The following is a 1,551-nucleotide window of genomic DNA, read 5'->3' on the forward strand; positions in this document are numbered from 1 at the left end:
GTTTGGACACTAAAACCTATAAAAGGGACAGTATATTGTATGGTTTGAAAGAAAACTGATATAAGCTGTGGACTTGTGAAAAACCAAAAGAGCACACTAACTTTAAGTTGTTATATTTATTTTACCTTATTATTCAAGTAAAATCATACCTTTAATTGGGAAATTGATTTCTGAGTGTGTTTTCTAACTTTAAATGGTTTGAGGTCCTAATATCTTGCACATATTTAACGGTTGTGGCTGGGAATATTTGATAAAGGGTCATCGCACTTAACTATTTTCATATAAAGAGGTCGCTAATATCTGGTTATATCCAGTAGCTCTAAGGTTGTTAGAGGACCCAGGATAAATAATATTGAGTTAATCAGAGTTAACCCACTAAAGTTAAATGAAGTAAAGAACTCAAGGCCCCATCTACATATACTGAGGGTAGACGGGCTACATGTATCTACAGTTTATTTGCCTTTAGTTGTGGAACTTGTTTGACTGGAGTTGATCATATTAATAATGCAGGAAGAAGATTTACTCTGCACAGCAGGCACGAAGGGCCGCTGCTATCTACTGACACAGAGATGAGGGACAATTACCGCCAGCCGAAGCAAAAACCTGAACTGCTGGTGAATCAGTCTCACCACAGCTGCAACACAGGTCCTAACATGGCCTGTTGTGGTATAGGTAATGCATGCTAAAAAAAATGCTGGGAAAGGGTGCTTGAAACACATCTTAATGTTTTTATATCATTTGATTATCCTCTGTGTGTTGCAGTTCCAACTGTTGTGCAAAGGCACGCTCAGCAGAAAAGATCAGATTTGACAAACTATGACAGGTTTTGTGGGAAAAGAGTCAATGATGTCACATGTGTGATAAAGTCTCTGCTGCCTCAGGAGCTGCAGCAGTTACACAGAATTTTACCTGAGGAGGGCAAGTATCAACTTATGTCTTTGAATGTTGAAGCATTTTAATACTGATTTTGATTTGACAGACAGGGCATTCATGTTTTTTTGGCTTTTTGCTTTTCAGAAAGGGAGGCCATTAAAACAGTTTTGAGTAAAGATTGTCCAAACAGCAGGGAGAAGGTGAATAAACTCCCAGCAGTTGAGCTTCATCCCCGCTCTCCAGAGTGGATATCGAGCTGGCCAGGACCTCTCTGAACCTTACTGCTACAGTAGTTAGTTTATTAGGGTCCGGGCAGCACTATTGTAATCCTAGGTATTCTTCTTCTTCTTATTATTCTTCCGAGGAAATCATACTTCCCATGGGTGAAAACTCACCAAACTTTGCACAAAGGTCCAGTCTCATGCCAGATGTCCTCAGCTGTAAACTCAAGCCAATAGTCCAGATGGTGGCGCTACAGCAAGCGTCGAAAGTTCAAAACTTTGAAAATCCATAACAAATCAACCATACATGCTACAACTTCACAACTTTAATCAAACTGTAGCCCCAACACTGAAGAAACTTTTGTACATTTAAACCTATTGCAAATTATGAAGTTCATCACTCTGTTTTTTTCAAAAACTGTAAAACTTCTTAAACCTATCTCCTCCCACAATTTTT

The 1,551-nt window shown here is 38.9% G+C and overlaps 1 protein-coding gene across 1 annotated transcript in view; it reads left to right on the forward strand.

Moving 5' to 3' along the window:
- Positions 1–1,545, forward strand: part of LOC126406358 (testis-expressed protein 26-like) — a 5,593-nt gene extending 4,048 nt beyond the window's left edge. The window contains exons 6-8 of the mRNA XM_050070568.1: positions 490–672; positions 763–922; positions 1,022–1,545. Of these exons, the coding sequence (XP_049926525.1) occupies positions 490–672; positions 763–922; positions 1,022–1,148 (470 nt within the window). The 3' untranslated portion in view covers positions 1,149–1,545. The remainder of the gene's footprint in view (positions 1–489; positions 673–762; positions 923–1,021) is intronic.
- Positions 1,546–1,551: the final 6 nt, after the last annotated feature.

Source organism: Epinephelus moara, chromosome 2 (assembly GCF_006386435.1).
Source record: "Epinephelus moara isolate mb chromosome 2, YSFRI_EMoa_1.0, whole genome shotgun sequence".
NCBI classification, from domain to species: Eukaryota; Metazoa; Chordata; class Actinopteri; order Perciformes; family Serranidae; genus Epinephelus; species Epinephelus moara.